We start from the raw sequence: 21,798 nt of genomic DNA on the forward strand, positions 1-21,798 counted from the left end.
TGGCATTGTCTGCTGGGACACACAAACTCACTGCCTCATGCGCACACCACACCTACACACAGATTCTTTAGTGTACTCCTTTGTGCTTCTCTTGAATACACTGTTGTGTATGTGAACTGAACATTTGTTTGCTTTGGATTTAACACTTAAACAGTACATCATGCTCACCTTTTCTTATGTTTTCAGGCTGATGTCTTTACAGCTGCAGCAGAAAAGCTTAGTGTGCCAACACTCACGTGACCTTCGACCCTTGCTGTTCCTTATGTTCCAATCAGATGGGATATCCCCCCCATCTCTGGGGCTTTATGGTAGGGGGTCTCATGTTATTTGCTTTCATGGTAAAGATTAAGGACATAGGTGAAAATAAACTGCTGTCACTCAAGCTCGTTCACGTGTTCCTTTTTAGGGAGCAGTGTCGCATTTAGCAGACAACAATTTAAAGAAATGCAAGAAACGCAAATCACTTTCATTCTGACAGTGTAAACAAAACACTATATCTGTGAAGTAAAATGTCATTGTTTCTCAAGCCATAGCAACCCAGTAGAGGTTGCTGAGGAAAGCCAGACTGGTAGTGTGTGGTATCCCTTTTGTGGGCTCCAGTTCCAGTCCATATACACCTTTGATACACACACCTCACCCTTAACAGAAGTCACAGAGACAAAACACAACTGTTAGTGTTTTTCCAGTCTAGAAAATGGCACCTTTACGTGAATGGAAACCGGTAGCGAGTGAGATCAAAGGACTGTAGTGTAAAAATAAGATGTTGACTAACCAGGACTGTTTTTAGCAGTTCTTGAGAGAAAAGTGTGTGCGTTACTTTATTTTGAGTAGCAGGGCAAGTGAGAAAGGTTCTGAGAGGAGGAGGAGGAGGACAGCATTATAGATTTTTCACCCTGCGCTATTTAAAACATACACACCTTATGTTTTTGAGGTTTCCACACAAAGCTGTGCTTGTGTGTGGGACAGAGTGTGATACAGGATACAGTAGCGGATGTGGTGTCAGATGGCTTCAGGATAGCTCAGAAGAAAGGGTTGTAAAGTCTCCCTCAAAGCGTAACTAGACCATCATGGGAGATAGAGAGGATAATGGAAACAACAATTTCCCTGTCACCCGCAGGGCAAACATGGCTCAATTCAAAGTGCCTGATCTGGATGAGTTCATAACAGACATGAACTGTGTTGTGATAACTAATTGATGGATTGTGAGCATCTGTTCCATAGTCTCAGTGAATACAGGTCACAGTGGTCAGGTTTGTTACGTCATTATTTCCCCCTAATCAATGCCAGCAGTTCAAAACACACAGCTTGGTCATACATCACGAAGTCCAGGTTGGCTCCTGTGTACAGTGGCATATTTTTATACCACTGTTTTCTTTAGGGTTTACAGTCTTTGCTGGGGATTTGTAGGATCAACGACAGATGGAGGTAGATGAAGGATGGAGTAAAGGTTAGCTTTTCCCCTGTCGTCATGACTCCTGTGTCCTCACAGTGTAATGAAAGAAGCTTTTTAGCAGTGACAGCTTTGAGCTTTTTCAGGCATTCCTTTGACATGACATTATAGGAGGAACACACTCTGGCCCAGTGAGGACATGCCAAAAGAGGCCACTGTGCACAACTGTCAGCAGAGCCAGACAGATGAGAGGAAGGAGGGTGGTGTGATGCAGACAACAAGGAAGAGAGGCTGGGAGGACATCAAGGTAGACAACTTTTACCCATGACATCATTAAAAGGAAAAGCTCCCCCCACATACTTCTTTCGAAGCATGTGCTTAACATGTTATCCATGGTGCATGTACTGTACATCTGGGCAGGATCAGTCTAAAAGTCACATCTTGTGTGAAAATGTTATTTGATTTACCAGCAGAGTAAAAACAAACCTTTGTTTGGTTCATTTAGCCGAGATTATCAAGTGACTTACTCACACTTTTAGTACAGTATAGACATTATGTCATAGCTCATCATAGCTACTGACTTAATGAAAGGAAAGGCTTTTAGGGGCATGAAGGAGAGGCTAATTTGTAGAAGCTGTAATGTTTTCCTGTCCAATTAGCATCACATATACTGTACATCATGAGCACTCTTTGCCTCTGGATATGCTGCTTCTGTTTGAGCGTGAGTAAGGACACGGGTGCAAGTATGTTTTTACGTTTCATCTTGAACTTGTCAATTTTAACTCATTCTGGTTGAATAACAAGACGCATATTGTTTCACAGTAGAGGATCATCCAGTGTAGACACTCAAAACCAGACATAAGTTGTTTTTCAGACTTCCAGGAATGTCTAATGTTCCTTCAATCATCAGTCAAAGTGCTGACTGTGTGCCTTTGAAACTGTCCAGACTGGAAGGAAGCAGGGTGCTTGCCTCATGGGGAGGTAATCAGTTCTTGTGTGCCAATAGCTGCTCTCAGTACAGCTGCTACAGCTATCATTGGCAATAAAGATAGTTGTTTAATATAGTCACTGGGTGTATGCAGCTTTCCTTGCCAGACAAATGCATTCTGTCCCTGTTGGTTAAAGATTCACACATATTGTGAAATACTCTCAACCCTCTTTCCAACCAGATGTTCATATTTACAGTTAAGTGTCAGCTTCTTAAAGTGCCACGTTTTCGCCAAGCTTGAAAATCATTAATTAAACAATAAAAACTGTATCGTTGCTGTTTAAATGGAAAGACCACTAGGAATTTTCCAAGTATTCAAGAACCTCCTCAGATAGATGCACCACTAGTAAGAAAGCCTGGATGTTGTTATGCATGATTCTAGTGATTATTTTCTCAAGTAATTGTTTTGGTCTAGAAAACATCAAACCAAACCCCCCAAATCTTCTTCTTTTTTTAAATGTAACACCAGCCAGTCCTCACAGAACCTGGAACCATCAAATGGTCAGCATTTTACTTGAGACATTACTTCTACAGTATGTAGTGCTAATCATACCAGCTCTGATTTCTAAAACCTTTCTTTGAGAAATAAAAACATTTCTCATTCACTAAAAGTCAAATGTAGTAAATGGAACATTTGATACCCATGCTCCACATATTTCTTGCCACAACTTAGTCAAACGTGGACTTCCATCATTCCCTGTTTCTGTCATACTTCACCTCGTGTTGTGTTAGAACAGCTGCAATGTTTGGTTTTCTTCGTACACATCTGCACTCATAATTTACTGCTGAGCCAAAAGCAGATATTATGTGATTTGCTTGATTGTTTAGGGGATAAATACACAGTGAAGAATATGCCTCAAATTTGACTCTCATGACACAAATATTGGTTCACTGATGTTAAACTTGCTATGAGTCTGGTCAGAAAAGTGACTACTGTGTCTACAAGGAAGTATACACATTAAAACGGTCCCTGGATAGGCAGGAACCAATTCGGCACTCCTCAGACACATGCTGGAATATTTATATCCCAGCTGTGCAGCAAAAAGCCTGTAGTTTCAGAATCAGGGTGTCCAGAAATCTTGGCAGCTGAACGTTGTTTTGCAGCTTTTCAGAACTGATGAGTCCCATGTTAATGTGATTTAAGTACAAGCTTTATTTGTTATTTCCAGAGTTTCAACCATCTCAGGTTTAGTTGGGGATTGGCTGAGTTTAGGCCATTTGTGGGCCCAAATCATCATCATGTGGTTGTTTATGTCTGGTGATCTGTGAACACACCTTCTCAGCATCTCCTGCTATAGGAGTAGATTTGTCTTAAAGTGACAATTCCTTTGCAGTACATTCCTAAATGGTTGCATCACACTGACTATCTGAAGCTTCAAATAATTATTGGCTCTAAGGCAGCACAGTAATCATGCTCACAGATGTTTCTTCTGGAATGTATTCAGTGTTGAGCGGTATGAGGCCAAACTCTGGTGTAGGTAGCCAGTAATGACCAAATGCACATTTTCAGGAAGGCTCACCTATTATCAAGCTCAATGTATGTTTAACTGCAGCTGTAAGAAGTTTTTGGAGCGATCAGTAGGTAACTGGGAGTTCACTGAAAATGGTTGGATAAAGTAGGTTTTTGGATGCCAAAGCACTGCACAGTCTGGAAAGTTGGAAAGTTTATAAAGCAACTTCAATGTCCACAGCTGAAGAAGAAGTAAAAAGCCAGTTATCATAGAGAGGACCGACATGGATCTGACACATGGGGGGTTACCGGCCACTCCTAGAATCTGATTGGTCACCCCTTGTGCCACCTCTGCCAGAGTCAAAATATGGTGCTGGTCAGTATTAAGTGAAATATGAAAAACAAACATTTTTCTGGTGCTTTAGAATTTGTTAGTCAAATTAGTTTTATATCATGCATGTAGCATGATGTTTGTATTCATTTTTCTGATTGTGTTGTTGGGGAATACTTGACATGATTTGTCTCCGTGGTGGTGGTAAGTTTGGCCCCTGACAAGCCGTCTTTGTCCCCAGGTCTGTTTGTGGTACTGCACTACGTGCTTTTTGTCACAACATCATCTCTACGTCTGTGGCGCCAGCCCAGGCCTATTTACATACCTGTGAATCAGGCGGGAGGCCCAGAGGAGAAAGGAAAACAAATGTACATTTGCCTTGGCACCACGCTGTGCCCACATCAAGAGTGCGGCTCTCGGATTGGCAGGGCGGTCCAACATCTTATTAACAGGCTGCTCTTTAGGGAGGAAAGCAGACGGAGGACTCAGACTGACTAGTATTTATGCACCTCTACAGGTGCTGCTTTGAAATTCATGTGGGAGGAAAACTGTTTGTGGTACAAGATGCACACTCCTGAATGTGTTCAAATGTTTACTTTTGATAGAGTTTTAGCTGTGTTCTTTACACTTTGTTAAAATGAACTGATGAACTTTGGAGTAAATGTTTCAGTTGTATTTCCAACTCCACAGCTTTTTAAAAAGATATTGTAACTGTGTCTATATTTGGAGCAAAATGACTTACAAATTGAAAGCAGTTCAACATAATTGAAACAGCATCTTTCCAAGAATTACAATAACACTGTGGTTCAGTTTGTTAATTTTTATATAACTTACATCATGAAGGACTTTATGTGGCTGATTTATTTGCAGGATTAGTCAAAAACAGGCTGATTTTTATTTGACATTCCAGAAATTCTTTTCTTTAATTTTTTTTGTTGTAGTCACATAATACAAAATGCTGAAAAAATTGCATTACTACTTTTTCTTAGTAGCTTTAGTCAGCCAAACTAGATTTCTCCCCGGTAGCTTTGCTGTAGTTCAACGTCTTGCCGTGTGAATTGACTGGTAGCTTGCACAGCTATGCTTTCAAAGTAGTTTCCCTAACACTGATGTGGGCCAACACAGAAATAAAGTGGCTAATTACTTACAGACTGTTGTGTTAGAGTTTTCTCAGAAGATTACTTTTCTTCCTTTTTTCCCTCTGGTGACAGACACAAGACAGACGCATCAATTTGACTTATTCATGCATAGCTGTTTCTAGACTGTGTTATTTTCCATTGCACTATTTAGTATAATGGCATTCTCAGTTTAAACCCATAATTGATTTCAGTTCTGTCTTCCTCAGTGGGTGTTTTAACCTTTCACTGTTCAGTTTGATATATGAGCATTTGTTCTGAATACAGAGTCTCAGAGCTTTGGCCTTTTTTGAGTTTATGGCAGTTCGATATGGGACTCCCAGAAATCCTCTATGATGAATAATCTATCTTCATAAAGTAATGACTGCTGTGGAAATCAGTAGGAGGTTGTCAGATAGTCTTTCTGTAATTTATTAACCAAATCAGACAATGGCATAAAACAATACCAGTATCGTGATCAAGAGATCACACACTCAGTGCAAAGAGTCAGTGAGTGACCAAGGAGAGAAGTTACAGTCAGGTTTTGTTTAACATTGGTCAACTATCACCCCACTAGCTGGAACCAATCACAAATGTGTCTTGGCTATGTGGCCTTCATAGATATCTTCTAGATAGGCAGCTGAGGCCAGACTGCTGGGCTGTGTAGGTAACAGGTTATGTGTGTGCCAATAGAGACTGGGTCTGTGTGTGCATGAAGTGTGGAGATTAAATCTGTGTGGAGTGTCTGGGAGACAGAACTGTCTGAGAGGAAAAAGAAAACAAGGTTATACAACACAAATACATAGATAATATGAACACTGAGCAGATAGCATATTTATGATTTTCACTATAATGACCACCTTTTATATGTGAGCTTAGGTTCTATTAAATTTGACTCTGTTGTATCCGGTACTTTTTACCATACGGACTCTGAGACGAGACAGTCCAAGTAACTACAAAACAGTGCTGATTTATTCCATGAACACAGGTAAAATTAACATTACACGCTCAGGTATCTTGCACCTCCAAACTGCTCGCAGGCAGATGAAAGATGAAAGACCCTGAACCCACCAGGCCTATACATTATATCCCCTCGGTTGGGCTAGCCCCATACTACACAGAAACATCAACCGGGACGTCTCTGTTGCCAGCTTTGCAGCTGGTCATAGCAGTAGTCAAAACATGAAGCAAATCAATGTGTGTATGTGTGTGTGTCTGTTGATTAAGTGGTGTGTAACTAAAAACATTCTCACAGACTTCTAGTACATGTCGTGACTTAAACATGAGAACATATTATGGCTAAGGCTACAGTTATACACATCATAATAATAATAATATTAAACACCCTGTCTGCTGACAGTCATCAACTCTTCTCTCTAGTTATCCTTGACCAGATGTACCCTGTAGAAACTCATAAGCATGACTAAGCATTTAACAGTCTAACTAGACATCCTATCTCCACTAAACATTTCTAATACATAAAGTATCTATCCAATTTCTATCTGACTAAAAATACCTAACAACTCTCTTATCCATTATCATCCCCCCTGACTCAAATGTTCTAGTGGATAACGCCTTTTGTTTTTGGTGTTTTTAAACGAAGGATCCTTCCTAAAACATACACAGCTTACATTAAAATGCTACATCCCTTATAAACAGACGTGCTACTGTAACTGCAACAATAAAGGCTCCATAATAAACGAAGAAAATGCAGCGAATGTCCCATGTTTAAGGTTTCCCCAGACAATAGATCTCGCAGGAGCTGACCACAGCTGTGTTTGTGATGATTCTGAGTACTAGAATAATTTCTCCTTCCTCCTTGGGCCTGAGCCAGGTCGGCCCCGACTGGCTGAGGGCAGCTGGAGCCAGAGGAGGAGCCAGAGGAGGAGATGAAGAGGTGGAGGCAGGTGAGTGCAGGTCAGTGGCTGCAGACCTCAGACAGCCTGTAACTTACCCCTCACATCTTCCCCTCCTTTGTACGCCCCAGCCCCTGTGATCCTGGCTGTTTAGTCTCTGGTAGTCTGGGCATTGTGGACATATCAACAGATGATGATCAGCTCCAGGAAACTCCAGCTGACAGTAGTGTCTTGAATTATCTTGGCCAGATTTTGTGACGAATGCAGCAGCAGAGGGCACATAATAGAGCTGGGTGGTGTGCTGGAGGTTGCACCATCAGTTAGAGAAAAAAAAATCCACCCTTAGTTACATGTACACTGATGGAATCAGAGTTCAATGCATTCCAAGTTACAATGTGTGCTCAAGTGTTCCTGGCTAGTTTTCCATTAACTGAGGTTGCGGTTAATACAGACATGAGTGATTTATGTCCACATGTTCCCTAAGACCTGCTACAACACCTACCAGCAAAAAAGGTTTTAACTTGTTGCATTTGCTTTTAGTTACATAAATGCAGAGAGTGTGTGGTTGTCAAACTCAAGACATCCAAATAGGAGAGATGTAGCCTTAAGACACAAACTGTGTATTTTCCACATCTGAGATATTAACTGTCACATCACTTAAATGTGATGCATCGTTCTCTGAGGGAACATTTTGATTAAATTTCTATCTGAAATGTTTTTTATTTGGCACTTAAACTCCAGTCATTCATGAGTTGTTTTATTTTGTAAAGCATATCATTGAGCACACAAATTCACAAGAAACCCTGTGTCCTGTTGGTCTTACTGTAGCTCTCTCTTCTTCTCATGAGGGTTGGTCAGTCATGCTGGGTGTGTCCTGGTGGCTACAGCCAGGTGGTCTGAGCAGGAATCCTCCTGAATCCTCCTGACTGTTTGGTCTGTCAGGGGCAACCGGGCTTTTCTTCATAAAGAGTTGGATGTTTGTGAGATAAATAATGTTTCATCTATCGGTGCAGTTTTATCAAGTATTAAGCAGACTAGTTAAATCGTTTCCCTCCCATGTAGAGAGCATGCAAAAGATTTTTTATTTTATTTAATTTAATTTTTTTTCCCTTTGGTGTGTACAAAAAAAAAGTTGTTCACACTTGATCTACAGATTTCCTAGATCTTTGATAAATGTGGAAAGTCTGAAATTTTATCTTGCTAATAATTCATTACCTTGAAAACAATATAAAAAGAACAACGGTCTTTGTGATAAGTATTTTTTTCCTGGCGCTCATGAGCCATTTCTGGGCTGCCAAGCTCTTAAGGGTCAGTGTGTTGAGAAGCTTTCCCAGATGGTGGGGTCTGCTTTAGGTTTGCACATGTTGGGAACATGCAGGATTTAGACAATTGGAGTCGGATGTCTCTGACATACAGAGACAGAGTTGCTGGAAGCCATATCCAATGTTTCACCATCCTTTTCTGCTTTGACGTCTTTGTATCTGTCTTTTATTCCATCACAGTTTCTCTGTCATCCACCATTATTTTATATTGAACTCTTCATCTGAACCTCTGTCATGCAATAAAGGTCTCAGGTTAAAATCTTCACCTGCTTTTCTTATGAATGTTTGGTTTCATGTCACAAGTGCATTTCACTGAGGTGTGCAGCGAGCTGGATTGAGTGCAGGCTCTTGTGTGTCCTGCTCATGTTGAGGCTTGACCATGATTATGATCTTATCTGACTAGGACCAGAATGCTCTGATGCCAGGTTTCCTCCAGAGTTTGTTGTTATTGAAAATGATTTAAGATGTTTAAAATGGATTTCAAAGCATGTTAAAGCTACAAGAAGCTAGCTCGCACCAGAAATCTGAAAAGTTCCTCTCTGAGCTGAGCAGTTTACGCACCTTTGATGTTAGAGGAATGGATGATGTACTGTGGTGTGCAGTGGGATGTAGTGGGTGGCAATGGGGAAGGGGGATAGCATCTTTTAATCTCAATGCTTTGAACTAGGAGCCAACTGGGCTGCCTAAGTGTAACGACTGTAAAGAAAAGGAAGAAACCCCAGAAAGACATTGTAGTCAAATTCACACTGTTCTTGTAAATGATGACCATGTTTCAACATTCGACTCAAACTGTGTTTAGAACATAAACTACAGCTTAAATAAATTCATTTATACTCGTATAGACGTCAAACATAAGAGCACAAAATGACGGAACAGTCTTTTCTTTTGGTTCAAATGATCTGCCTTAAAGGCTTCATGTGTTAAAGGTAATTGAACTAGTGTTTTATTTTTTTAAGCAGCAGTGAGAGCTCTCTCTAACAACAGGCAGTGGGCAACAGCGTATCCCTGCAGGAGCGCCTTCACAGAACCATCTGCAGATTATTGGTCTTCTGAAAACAGTTAAACTTATCAAGTCACAGTTGTAGTTTTACAATTTAATGCTTGTTAAAGGTTGATTTAGCAGAACAAAAACACAGTTATGTTGAGATTGCAAGCCAAGCAGATACAAAGTGAACACTTTCTTGTAATTACAAAGTCATTAATATGCACTAGCCTCTCATGGCTGATTTTTAACTTTGCCAGCTTCTTCTGTGAATTTCTGCTTCTAAAATCTGTACAGGTCTCTATTTTTAAGTACTCCATTTTTATTCTATTTTTATCTAATTTTATAATGAGCATTCCTTTGGCTCTTTTGTATTGTTTATTGCCTGTTTACACTGTTTATTTTGCATTGTTTGTACTGTTTATTGCTTGTTTATACTGTTTATTTTGTTATACTACACAGCCTTCTGTTGGCATATTGTTTACTTGCTCCTTGCTGTTGCCTTGCATGGGGATATGTATGTACATCCACATTGAGAGCTGCTGTACCAGAGTCAAATTCCTCATGTTCAACACACCTGGCCAATAAAGCTGATTGTGATTCTGATTCTAAAACCTCTAAGGATTATTGGACCAGAATATACAGTAAGCACAGGAACAGTGCCAGGGTCTGTTCTGTTTTTAAATGTAATATTTCTTTTTCCTTCTGCTCCGTTCTTTTCCAGTTGAAGCAGCCTGACAAGGCAGCAGCAGCAGCTCACACCTATTTCCAGGCCAATCCAGAACATGTTGAGATGGGTCAGAACCTGGAGCAGTACAAAGAGCTCAAGGACATCACAGAAAACCACTTTGTGGACCATGAAGCCCGGCCTCACCAGGTAAGCCTGGAAATCCAGATCAGTGAGTTCAGAAATATCATATGCACTAGAGGATTTGTTAAAACCTTTCCGAACTGAAATCAGGCTTTCTTAAAGCATAAAGAAATAAGAAGCTATAAAAGAAATACCAAGAATGAATGCTTTAATAAAGGCATGTCACATCTCATCTCTCTTCTGTGCACAGCACTCATTCACAGCAGCGGTGAGGCTGTATGACAAAGGCGACTATGAGGGTGCCATCGTTCTGTTTGAGGAGGCTCTGGTGGAGTACTACAAGGCAGATGTGGAGTGTCGGGCTCTATGCCAAGCACCGCAGAGTTTTGAGGGCCACGATCACCTCCGCTACCGTTACAGCCTCCATGAGCTTGTATCAGGTAAGAGTCAAGACCTCAACATGTTTAATTGAACAGAAAACTGCTGTTGACATGCATCTAAAAAACAACAAGTAGCACAGACTTTGTATAGATGTTTGAAGTAGGGAACCAGTAATATCCAGACCACACTCTTCCTTTCCTTGGTAAATAAGTATTAAAATCCCAACATGGACATGATGTGGTTTTTGGATATAACTTTTGACATACTCAGCTGTATCTATGTCAAAACCAGAGCAAGTATTACTTAATTATTTTCATGAGAACTGGTAGTTTCTTGTGTAGGTTTTAACTATTTACACCTCCTTTATACATTACATTTACAGTAATGTGTCGACCGTGGAATTGATGAAATTCAGTGAAAAAGTGTACAGGAAGGTGACATCAGATGTTGGTTTTCAGAGCTGTTCTGCTGATGTTTAATGTGGCCACCTGCTGTATGTTGCACCACATTAAAAGCTTAAATGGGATGTTACAATTCCCAGCCAGCCATGAAACCCTTCCTTGTCTTGTATGCTTTTGTAACAGTGCTGGTTTGTGATCATTTTTATTAGATAGCCCTCTGACACTGGTTTCATAAATTCTGTTTTGGGTTGATTCTGATGAGTCGCAGAGGTCCGTTACTGTCCACCAATGTTTTTGGCTGTGTGTCACATGGCCCCAAGCCCAAGCTGTGATTTGTTGGACTGAGAGAGCCTAGGGAGGCTTAGGCAAGACCAAATACTCTTCATACTCACTGGGTGATCAAATTTGCCTGGCAGCAGCTTGGCACTGAACAGAAATTAACACTGGATCAAAGAACAGATGAGAGATAACAGCCATGTTTGGACTGGAGAGTGTACAGAAATGAAGGAATCAGAATCATGGTTCAAATCCATGTCTACATGCTCTCAAATTCCACAGAATCGATAGCACTTGCAAGTTGTTTTGTGGACTTTCAAAACTTTTGGCATGGACAGACTTTCATACAAATCCCAGTGGAGAAATCTGAGCGCAACTCAGAAAGGAGCACAAGCAGCCTCGAATCAGATTCTTCACTTACAAATATGTGCCTGCGTTCTCTCAAATGCTGAGCTGCAAACTGAGTGTCACTTGAACCCTGACAAATAAGGGTGCACTGATTTGGCAGGGATGTAATGCCATATATCTACATCACAACAATTCTAGATGAAAATGAAGCAATAATACTTGCACAGCAGTTTTGGTCATGGGAAATGTTGTTGATACAAGTCAGGCCTTTCTTCATGGAAACTGAGGTGGTTTGTGTACAGTAGCCGTAGTTTAATCTCGGCCTATAGCAAGCTTTAGCTCAAATATGTACTGTATTGCCCAGTTACATACTGTAAACACCAAAATGACAGCTAATTAGTTTTGGCTGGGTTAGTTTTACTTGCAGTCAGGGCATTATTTTCCATAACAGCATTATAGCATAGACTGATTACAGTGTTTATGTTAAGATGTATGCTTTTTTTTTTTAAGTGTAATATATGCTGTTCTGTTCCGTGAGGTGAATAACAAAGAATTTCGTAGAATTACTTCCTCATGTTTAGGCCCCATTGACCCAGAAATAGCATCCCTTTACAGAGGTGCATTATCCTGACCTAACCCAATTCAGAGTTCTGCTCCTGTGAGGCGCCTGACGAAATGGAAACAGACAACATCTCTCCTGTGTGAGAGTGATGGTGCTGCAGCTGCTAAGGAGTGACCTCACTGTACATACACACAAGCGTTCTGTTATCCACTCCACTGGCTCTTCTCCTAGTGCTTCACATAAAGAAATACAGGATTGGTCCACAGCATCAACTGAGAGACAACAATGACATGAAAGCAAACCACAATTTAAAAAGAAGCAACATGTATTTAATCATGGCAGCAGAAGTGACGCGATGTTGGACTGGTTTGATTTGATACAGCTCATCAGTTCATTCCAGTGTTTTTTAGGAGACTCTTTAACTGCTAAATATTGTCTTTTCAGTGGGGTCCTATGTAGGCTATATTGTGTCGGATAAGTAAAACAACATGTCATGCTTCAGTTCATATGTTTTCTGTTGTACACACACTGTTTTCCATCTACGGTATCTTGACCTCTTCAGACACATCCTATCCCTCGCTGCTAAACAGGCTCAAAGAAAATGACTGCATCTTAGTGTGCTGATTCTGCTTCTCCTAAGCTTAAGATTAGCTGTTTTTAGTCTCCATTAGACTGACTAACATGCTAACAAGATTTTTTTTGTTGTTTGGTTTCAGTTGCATTTCAAATGCATAAGTAAGTGTCCTTTTAAACCTGGGTTAATATCAAACCAATATCTTTCAGAACAGACTTTTGCCTTAACACGCTGGCTGAGCAAATTTAAGATGGAAAATGTACACGCTTTTTACACTGTGACTTATGTAGCACTTTTTATGGTTAGAATTGCATAAGATCTTTTAGTTTAAATTACAATATTTACCGTATATAATACAAATATCAAAGATGCCAAATTTAAGAAGCAACTAACACTCTCAAAGTCATATACTGATGATTGCCAATATGCTGATGATGCTGTACAGATTGTAAAGCCCCTTTAATGCAAATTTGTGATTAGTGAAATCAGGCAATTTAAAATAAAATGTACTTGATGTGAAGTAAATTCAATGCAATGTCATTTCATTGCAGATCACTTCACTCAGGTGCTGCACTGTGAACATGAGTGTGTCAGAGACCTCGCCACCCGGCCAGGCCGCCTCTCGCCCATGGAGAACTACCTGCCTCTGCACTACGACTACCTTCAGTTTGCCTACTTCCAGGGTAAGTTAAAGGTCTTCTGGAAGTTTCATAAACACCCCTTGAATGTCTTTCTTCCTCAAGAACTTTAGTTCATCTCTCTCTTTGTTTTTTTTGTCAGTTGTGTAACACAGGGAGCAACAATCTCATTTTGAAGCTCCCAAACATGACATCTATCTAACTATGCTTGGTGTAATTGGTCATACACCAAACTCACAGTGTCCACAAAGAGGTGCAGATCGATCAAGTCAATCAACTGTGAACCGCACCCTGTTAATTCATTGTTTCACATTAAGTATTATTGCTATTATCTGGTGTGTGTTGGTGTATCTGCCATGGCAACTTTTATATGGGTGTATCTAATCTGATGCCATGGCTCACAGGTGTGTTGTTTCTCTCTCTGTGTGTGTATGAATAAAAGCTTTTATTTATTGTTGAAGTAATTAAAGTCTCGTTGAGACAAGGGTGTTGGCCCAACAATAAAGCCTAGTTGGGAAGGAGAGTGTGCTGAGTAGATGAGATCACCAGATTATAGTTAATGAGCCTTAGGCATGTGGCTCTGATAGAAAGAAGTGGATCACTGGAACTGTGCAACTACACTAAAAGCTGGCTTTGATTCCTGACAGCCACTGATGGGTATGTGTGTGTATGTGAAGGCCTGAAAAGTTCAGGGTTTTTTGTTGTTTTTTTTTACCTGAGGTTATAAAGACTGTCTTGGGACTTGTAAAAATGGAAATGATTCGCAGCTTAGTCTTTATTGAAGCAGTGAGATGCACTAAATAATCTTAGCTAATGGTTTGTTTGGGTGCACTGCACACAAATACACCAGTTGTTCTTGTGTGTTTTTTCTAACACAACTAATCAACATGTACATAATTCTAAATGGGAATAGTCAGACCTGAGTTGTTGGGTAAAATGCAGTTAAAACCAGAAGCTGTCTTTTTTTGAAAAGGCTGAAATGTAAAAAAACAAAAACATGAAAGTTGTAAAGAGACAGTGCTCACAGAAAATAAGTATTTTGATGGTGCCACTCGTGGTGAGATATCTACTAGCGTGAAATGCAGCAGGATGTCATTAGCAGCATTGTTACTGTCGACATGGGAAATCTAGGTCATTTACTATTTACCAGTGAGTGTGTAATCTCAGTTCTCTGTGGTCTGCTGTGCTACACTACTCTGTGACATGACACCATTCTGCTGCAGTGGACGTTTACCATCACTCGGCAGCATCTCGTTCTGCTTTAGCTGCCTAAGCTTTCTAAATAAATCCTCAGTGACATTTTTCTGTTTGACTGAGCTCAAATTTCCTGACTCTTATTGACCTGCGAACACACACAGCTGACAACAGCAGATACGCTGCCTCAGCCTCAACCAAAGCAGGAAGCTTCTAGTTAACCCTTCACCTTAAAGAATGTGCTTGTGTGTGCACCTAGCAGGAGGTGTGTATGTGGTTATATATGTTGGTTTTTAGCTCTGTGTCTGTTTGAGTGAATACATGTGAAAGTGTGTTTTGGATTTGTGATCAGTATGAGGAAATGGCACAGGATGGTCCTGATGTGTGTTTGTCTCGTTTCATCATTGACAATCTTCTCTTGTAATTAACTCCTGGGTCATTTTTGTGTGTGTGTGTGTGTGTGTGTGTGTGTGCCAGTGTGCTGTTTCCACTGTTCCACAACCAGCATGCAGCTTTTGCTTCATGGTAGCAATGGTTTTGGAATGTCAGCTGTGGTAGATACAGTATGTTTCCACATTTCACACACATACCCCGGCCATCCGGTTTATCTAGTAGACCTAAGGCAGGTCATCTACTCCTACCAGAATTTTGTTTGTGTATGTATGGTTATGTTGATCTGTAAATCCCAAAGAGAAACTATTTTAACTCTTCTCTCTCTGCAGTGGAGAGGCTGGAAGAGGCGTTGCAGTGTGCTTTGGCCTACCTTTTATTCCATGAGGGAGAGGAGTTCATGACAGACAATGTGGATTACTACAGAGATGTGCTGGGACATGACAGCAAACCACGAGAGGTTGGTATCCACTGTGTGCACACAGGGTGGGAAGGTATAGATGGTTTGAAGTCTGAGAAAGAGATACTGTATGATACAGTAAATACCAACACAGATGTGTGGATTTGAGAGATGGTTTGGTGACTGTGTTTTATACTGTATTTTACAGCACAATTACACATTACAGTGTCCCTTTTTACTAGAAACTAGTGGTTGACCTTGTGATATATATATATTTTTTTTAACAGGCATTTCTTTCAAATTTAAAGGGCGTTTTCACCAAGATGGTACAAGAGATGTGCAAAGTGTTTATAAAAAGAGTAAAACCAAAAACCTACAAAAAATTGGAAGAACAATAAGACGGCAAATCAGTGTAAGAGTGAAATGAGGTAAAGCTGGAAAATCTGAACAGACCTTTTTTGTAGTTTTGAACAAGCTGTGGACCATTAATTGATAAAGAATTTTAAAAATCTGTTTAATAAGGCATTTGATTACCACCACACAGCTGTATGCTTCTGCCAACCAGTGGAGTTGCAGTTTACAAGCTTGTCTGTCCAGATTCATATAATATACTGAATGTAGTGTAGACGTTGAAGAAATTTAATAAAAGATATTAAGGGTAATTATTTCAAATATATGCCCTCAAGGTATTCCTGATGTAAGAACAGGATGGATGTGAAGTCGCAGTGACTTTAACCTTTATCATTTGACCGCCAAAATCTTTAAGTTGAAGTGGACACTTGTGCCAAATTTGAAGAAATTCCCTCAAGGCGTTCCTGAGCTATGGGATGGACAACCCGAAAACATAATGCCTCTGGTCACAGCTGTCACCAGGGTGGAAGTATAATAAGAAGACATGCAGGGAGAGGAAAAGTGTTGATGTGAAGAAAGAAGTTTGGAGGCAGCAGGCCATTTGCTATATTTCTTGGATGAATTTGCTACTCACAGTTTGCCAACATGTGCCTGTTATAGTTGGCTTTTCACTTGTGTTGATGTTCTTCATCCAGCTGGAAGTAGTAAGCACATTTTTTCCTCTGGGCATGCTCATTAATATTTCTTTGCCCCCTGATGTGTATAACACTGATTAAATAAAGGCTGGATGTCTACCTGCTAGAGAAAATTAAGTTCACCAAGTCTCATCAGCCACTTCAGCACTGAGAATGTGTCCTTCCTAAAGTCTAGTCAGCTTGAAAAGTACAGCGATGCTTTGTTTAAGTCCCGGTTACACAACCTCTAGAAAGCCTGGCACACATTAGAGTGATCGTAGCTCCCAGCAGGACTGTGTGAATGTGTGAGCGTGTGCTGTTGACATTGCGTGGGATAAAGAGAGCTGACGTGTCACAGATCACTCTTATGTTTTTTGACTCATAGCTCACATTTTTCTAGCTCTCAAGTCTTTCCAATCCGTCATCATCCAGTACAGTCATTGTCCTTTTCTCATCTTTACCTTGGAGAGCTCATTTACAGAGCCCTCAGTCTCAGTGCCAGGCCCGACCTGCCGAAGAATCCTGCCTTTCAGGAACTCTGGAGGAGGGGGAGAAGTCATGTTAGCGTGTCCACAGAATGCTCTGGACTAATTTGGGGACTGTTTGCATTAGGACTGATGGGAAGACGGCTTCTGGTTTTTTTTGTTTGTTTGTTTTTAACCACTACGAGAAATCAACTTGTGCATGGTCAAGTTTCATAATGTTCAACACCATGGTTTCTCACAGCATGGTCCCCTGTAGACTCACCCCCAAGCACACATACATACTTCTGTTCTCACACAGATAAATGTATAAACCATAGGACTTAATGTAGTTTTATTTATACTCAGATGTACAGTACAGTACACTGTACACACAACAGTACTCACACATTGTTTCTCATTGTGTCACACATACAGTATGAAAACATAGGCACACACATAGCCCAGAATACATTCACATATTACATACACACTAGAACTCAACAGATAAATCAGCTAGTATGAGCTATTTGTAAATATATCATCAGTGTATGTATCAGTTGAAGGTATGAAACATATGTTTAGAGTCATTTTTATTACATAATTTGCCCACCACAAGTTTAATATCCATCCTAATAACATTTAGGGGATTGGTATAATTTTTGTTATGTATGTATGAGCAAATGAATAATGTCCAATATATTATCAATTTTTTTTTTTTAACTTTCAAATCTCACTATTGATAATGGATTCAAAAATCCGGCATCAGTCAGGATGTGTACTGAACAGGCACTTTCTGTCCTTGTCTATCTGTCACAACCATTTAACTAACAAAATTATTTCTCATCTTGAGTCACTGTCCCATTTTTGTTAAATCTCATGATGCAATGATTCTTGGAGTCGTGCTCAACTCATCTGTGAAGGTTGATAAACAAATCAATTGGTTCTGCACCATGTCCAAACTCTGCTCAGTTCTCTGCACCTCATCCATTCGTCCAGTTTCTCACCAGTCAACTACTGTGACTTTCAATATTTTGGTATCTCTCAGGCTTGTTTATCACACCTCCAGTTAGTTTAGAATACAGCTTGCAAGAGTCAACTAAATGAAAGAAATGGGAGCGTATCACTCCCTGTGAGCTGCTGTAGAGAATTAACTTTAATATTCTGTTGTTTGTCTTCAGTTTGAAATGGTCTGGCTCCCTCTTATATCGCTGAGCTCTCTCTCCATATCGTGCTATCAGAGACCTGAGATCTTCTGATCAGAAACTTCTGTCTGTCCCCCCCCCCACCCCCTGATCCATGAGGACAGGGTGTCCTTTATAGCTGCTCCTCCCTCCGCTGCACATTTCGCTTCTTCTGTATTTTTGAGAAATGGCTGTAACTGTGATTAACCTACTCAGAAAAAATTCAGCTACTGTGCCACTACTGTATCTAATTCACCCAGTTGTCTTACTATTATTATCGTCACTTTTATCATTATTACGAATATCAATCTCTCTCTTCCACCCCCCTTTTTGTGTCATTTCTTGCTGTTTGTTTTCTTTTGTTTGCTGTGAAGTGCTTTAAATAAAGTATGTTGTGCAGTGGTGGAAAGTAACTAAGTACATTTACCTCTTTACTGTACTTAAGTACAATTTTGAGGTATACTTTGACTTCACTACATATCAGAAGTAAATATTGTACTTTTTACTCCATTTTTACATTTATTTTATCATTTTAGTTGCTATTTACTTTTCAGAATAAGATAAAATATATATATACACTGTAATCATAAGACTTTGTTTGTTCCTGGTGGAAAATTCACGAGGTACCCAGCAGTAATTCAAATTATAAGCATGCATGAAATAGTTCAATCTTTACCAGCTGCAGCATTAACTGTGATGTTCACAATAATGCATCAGTAATTACAGCACAAATCTACAATATACTGTATATTCATGTGTAAGTACTTTGACTTTTGGTACTTTAAGTATATTTTGATGCTAATACGTTCACTTAAGTAACTTACTTGTAACAGTATTTCAACACAGTGGTATTTCTACTTTTTAAAGAATTTGAGTACTTTTCCACCGCTGGTCTTGTGTGTAAATATATATGTGACACTGGATTTAATTGATTTGAGCAACTGATCTTTCTGCAAAGCCAAAAGCAGCACCCAATGATAAAGTGTTATTACAGGCTTGAGAAACACCAGACTTAACTTCCATTCATGTTTTACTTCAGGCAGGAAACGGTAGTAAAACTGTGCCTCTGAGAGGACACAGAGAAAGAGAGAATATATCACACTCTATTAACCCCGGCACTGAGGCGAGGAGAGCTGAGGGGAAGAGTAACTCACTCTGGTTCCCTTTAAATGGTCTGTGAATGAGTAGGGACTAGAGTACAGTTAGTTTGTGATGAGCTCTGCTATGGATATAAAACCTCTTGTCATTACTGAAAATGTGAGCACAGAACAGTTCAACTTGAAGAATGTCATTAATGTGCGTTTGTGACTGCATGTTCAATACAAACTTCATAAATAAAAGTATTAACAGATGTTCCTCGTAGTTCGGCGTTGGCTTGGATATGGAATATTTTTTTGTGGTATTTTTCTTTATTTTCTAGAGCACAAGCATCTTTTCTATAATGATGACATGCATCTACATCCTCTTTAAAAACAGAGGGGATTGTTTACCTTAAACCACTGATGTGTATGTGTGTTTTCACAGAAAGCCGCATGGTACCTAAGGAGGCATAAACAAGAACTGGAACTCCTTCTGACTGGCAGCAAAATCATGGGTGCTGAATTTATCGAAGGGGTCAGTTATTAGATTATAACATTTTCCCAATGTTACTGTTCATGGTTCATTTTTAACTAAAAGTCAAAGCAAACTGCAAGTATTTGTTGACACACCAATGTCTTTAATTCTTAATTTTGCCCAGAAATGAAAAGAGGATTGTAATTTAACAGGCAGATATTTGCAAGTCAGGCCACATGACTCTGATGTCTGGGGTGTGCAGCCGCCCTAATGTGGCCCTGCTGACTCACTGCAGGGTAACAGGTGTCTGGCACCAGCCCTGCACCGCTGTCTTTGCATTCAACAGCAACACCTACTGGTCACATTGGGTCATGTCATATTTCACATTTCTTATACACAGCGTGTAAAATTACATTGCAAAGCATTAGTCCACCCCTGGAGTATTCTTCATGTATTTATTTACTTCCTGGCACTAGAACATTTGAAGGTATAAAATGTGGAGATTATAGATTTCCCTTTGTTTTTCTTGTAGAATTACTGGAGCAGCACCGGTGGAAGAGAAGATTCGAACAGGTAAAAAGGATCTCTGCAACTGTAAAACTTTTCAAAATGTAACATCGAGTTCCTCTGCAGTAGTAAAAGCTGCATATGCAAATGTTAATGTAAAGCTGCTATAATCAATATCTTTGGAAGAAACGGCTATGTGTAATGTTAGGGGTTTTGCTCATAGTGACAAACCCACAAATTATCACAGTAATTTGTAGCTTCATTGTTGTGGGTTTTCTGGTCTGCAGCTTTACTGTTTTGGTCTACATATAATGCTCTCATTGCATTTTCTGTTCTCTGCTCTCTCAGGATTCCCTCTGGTACGGACGGATGGATGGAGTACGTTCCCATCTCAGAGAAGAAGAATGTCACTATAGCTGCTCCACAACATCTCAAAGAAGGTATAGGCCTTCACTGTGAGGCTGCTACCAGAGATCATAGAGAATGGGAGTTATAATGTTAAAATGGAGTCATTAGTGTTCATTTTATTTTCTCTGACCACCATGGGTGAGATGGCGCATTACGTTGCTTAAATATTGTTCTGTGAACTGTTTAGGCGGCCCCTTGCTGTATGACAGCGTGCAGCTGGTGCAGAACTCTGCAGCCTTGAATGGGACCCAGCGAGTGCTACTGGATCATGTTATATCTGAGGAGGAGTGTGCAGAGCTCAGACAACTGGCACACGTAAGGACATTACACAGTAAAAACAGTTTTTGACCCTGTGCAAACAGCAAAGTTCACTGTGTGAATCTGCATTTCAAGCTTATGTCTGGCTGTGTTTTTGTTTTTTATCCAGATCGTCACCATGGCAGGAGACGGTTACAGAGGCAGGATGTCACCACACACTCCCAATGAGAAGTTTGAAGGAGCCACAGTACTCAAAACCCTGCAAGTATGTTAACCACTCAACACGAGCTAACTTTTAATTAATACTTTTTAAGATGAAATCGAACCTGTTGTATTTTGTCTAAGCAAATTCAGGGCTTGTATTTGACCATTCATTGGGGATATATTGTTGGATCCAATTACCTGTAGTGTCGTTATTAAAGACATTTACTCAATATATTATCACCTGTTCATTATTATTCCTGATGTTCTGTTTTACTGCATGTTACAGTCTTTGTTTTTGTTTTCTCTTCCCTACAGTATGGCTATGAGGGCAGGGTGCCCATGAGGAGCGCCCGCCTCTTCTATGACACCAGTGAGCGAGTGAGACGTATTATCGAGTCATACTTCCTGCTCAGCTCCACTCTTCACTTCTCCTACACACACCTGGTGTGCCGGACAGCCATAACAGGTCATTCCCCCACACATCACTTCACACCAAAACACATGCACCATCGTTTGATGTAACTGTACATCTTTACCTGACATTCTAACAAGGACACCCAGAATGAGTTTAAATAATTCTTTAATAATTACAGTACAAACACTGCACGCTAACAGATTTATAGATTTAATAGTTTTAATGAATGCTTCTGCTGTCTGCGATGGCTAACATACTATGTTGATAGGATATTAGTACCTTTTAAAAATACAAAACACAGGAAGGAAAAGGAAGATATTTCCTGTGTATATTATTTACACTGCAAAACTCAGCTATCAAGAACAAGAAAAGT

General features: G+C 40.0%; 1 protein-coding gene across 2 annotated transcripts in view; it reads left to right on the forward strand.

The window, feature by feature from the left end:
• Positions 1-21,798, forward strand: part of p3h2 (prolyl 3-hydroxylase 2) — a 50,128-nt gene that overhangs the window by 24,997 nt on the left and 3,333 nt on the right. For both annotated transcript variants that reach the window (XR_002274646.1, XM_020596734.1), the window contains exons 2-11: positions 10,159-10,311; positions 10,496-10,685; positions 13,339-13,470; positions 15,342-15,469; positions 19,604-19,693; positions 20,166-20,206; positions 20,489-20,580; positions 20,736-20,863; positions 20,976-21,071; positions 21,326-21,476. Coding sequence is in view for 1 of the 2 variants with exons in the window: in XM_020596734.1 (XP_020452390.1) it covers positions 10,159-10,311; positions 10,496-10,685; positions 13,339-13,470; positions 15,342-15,469; positions 19,604-19,693; positions 20,166-20,206; positions 20,489-20,580; positions 20,736-20,863; positions 20,976-21,071; positions 21,326-21,476 (1,201 nt within the window). In the remaining variant the exon portion in view is untranslated. The remainder of the gene's footprint in view (positions 1-10,158; positions 10,312-10,495; positions 10,686-13,338; positions 13,471-15,341; positions 15,470-19,603; positions 19,694-20,165; positions 20,207-20,488; positions 20,581-20,735; positions 20,864-20,975; positions 21,072-21,325; positions 21,477-21,798) is intronic.

Source organism: Monopterus albus, unplaced genomic scaffold (genome assembly GCF_001952655.1).
Source record: "Monopterus albus unplaced genomic scaffold, M_albus_1.0 scaffold31.1, whole genome shotgun sequence".
Lineage (NCBI taxonomy): Eukaryota > Metazoa > Chordata > Actinopteri > Synbranchiformes > Synbranchidae > Monopterus > Monopterus albus.